A 1,341-nucleotide genomic window follows, 5' to 3' on the forward strand; every position below is an offset into this window, starting at 1 on the left:
TCAATGATATGATGATGCATTAAATGAAGAGAATCTGTGCATAGAAAGCAAGTACAGTAATTTGATAGTGAAGTGCCACCCAACCTCCCTTTTTGGGCACATGACAATTTCACACCCAAGTTATTTTTGGACTGGCTTTAGAATGCTTTGAATTATATAACTGCATAATAGTTGTCAGCACATTTGTAAAATTGTTATGAACAGTAAATCATCATTAGGTCTACCTGTGAAAAAATTGTTAAGGGATAGGCAAAGAACATTCTAAGTTTAGCTCTCCTAGTTTCTATGGTAGTGTGCATAGTCTCAAGCAAAAGGATGGGAATTCCTAACTTGAGTCTGGTTCCAGATTCATAGAAGAGTAGTGGAGCCCGAGCTTGCGGTGTCATAGTAATATTTAATGAATTAAAATCAGATGATATCTGAACATGGAGACCAAAGTGTAGAATGTACATAAAACAACAAAAATACATAAAATTCAACAAGCATACCATGACTTTCATAATCTCATATGAAAACTGAACTGTTACAATATTTCATCATACCATTTTCTGGAACAGACTGGTGCGAACGGCTCTATCCAGGCCTTAAAGTTCAATACAGATAATCCTAATTTGGCATACACAGCCTCTATCAATGGCAACATGGAGTGCCAGGATGTCACAAGGGGAAGCTGTCACAAAGTTTTTCTGTCAACTGGTGATTGCGAGTAAGTCCTGTGGTTACTTTCAACCTACCTTCACTCTTTCTCCATGCTCTCTTTGTTTTCCTATTCTAGCTTCTATATTTTTCTCAGATTTTGATTATCTACTCTCTTTTTGTCATCTTTTGTGATTTCCTTTTCTTCTGTTCCATATTTATTTCTCTCTTTTCTTCCTTTTCATCAGTCATATGCTCTATGAATATGTAAATGGCACAGCCTTTATTGTCATACAGCTGAAGCACCAGTATACCATCTTTTTCATTGATATCTGAGGCTCTCAAAAGCCTCTTTGTACTATTTCCATACTTAGATTTGATTAATTAAACTGCTCAGTGATTTGTAAGAATATATTGTCCCTTGTATCTCTGTAATAACAGTATTGTTATACTCATTATTTCAGCCACTGGTATACCTCACTAGATGTATCTGTACCTGGCAAGGTGATAATTGTTGGTGATAATAAAGGATATGTGAATTTGCTGACCCAAGATGGTGAGAAGCTTTGGACAAACAGACTTCATCAGCAGAAAGTGACACATATTGAGTTTTGCCCACGGTAAGTTTCTTAGGTATGATGTGTGATATTCATATTCAGTTTATAAATTTCATGTAGATGATGTTCATTGTTCATGATGTGTGTG

At 35.7% G+C, this 1,341-nt stretch overlaps 1 protein-coding gene across 1 annotated transcript in view; it reads left to right on the forward strand.

The window, feature by feature from the left end:
- The window catches only part of LOC119591181 (DNA damage-binding protein 2-like), a gene marked incomplete at its 5' end in the record, with an annotated part of 5,842 nt that overhangs the window by 1,663 nt on the left and 2,838 nt on the right, over nucleotides 1-1,341 (forward strand). The window contains 2 exon segments of the mRNA XM_037939892.1: nucleotides 558-706; nucleotides 1,101-1,256. Coding sequence (XP_037795820.1) covers nucleotides 558-706; nucleotides 1,101-1,256 — 305 coding nt within the window.

This window comes from Penaeus monodon, chromosome 28 (genome assembly GCF_015228065.2).
Source record: "Penaeus monodon isolate SGIC_2016 chromosome 28, NSTDA_Pmon_1, whole genome shotgun sequence".
In the NCBI taxonomy this organism is placed as follows: Eukaryota; Metazoa; Arthropoda; class Malacostraca; order Decapoda; family Penaeidae; genus Penaeus; species Penaeus monodon.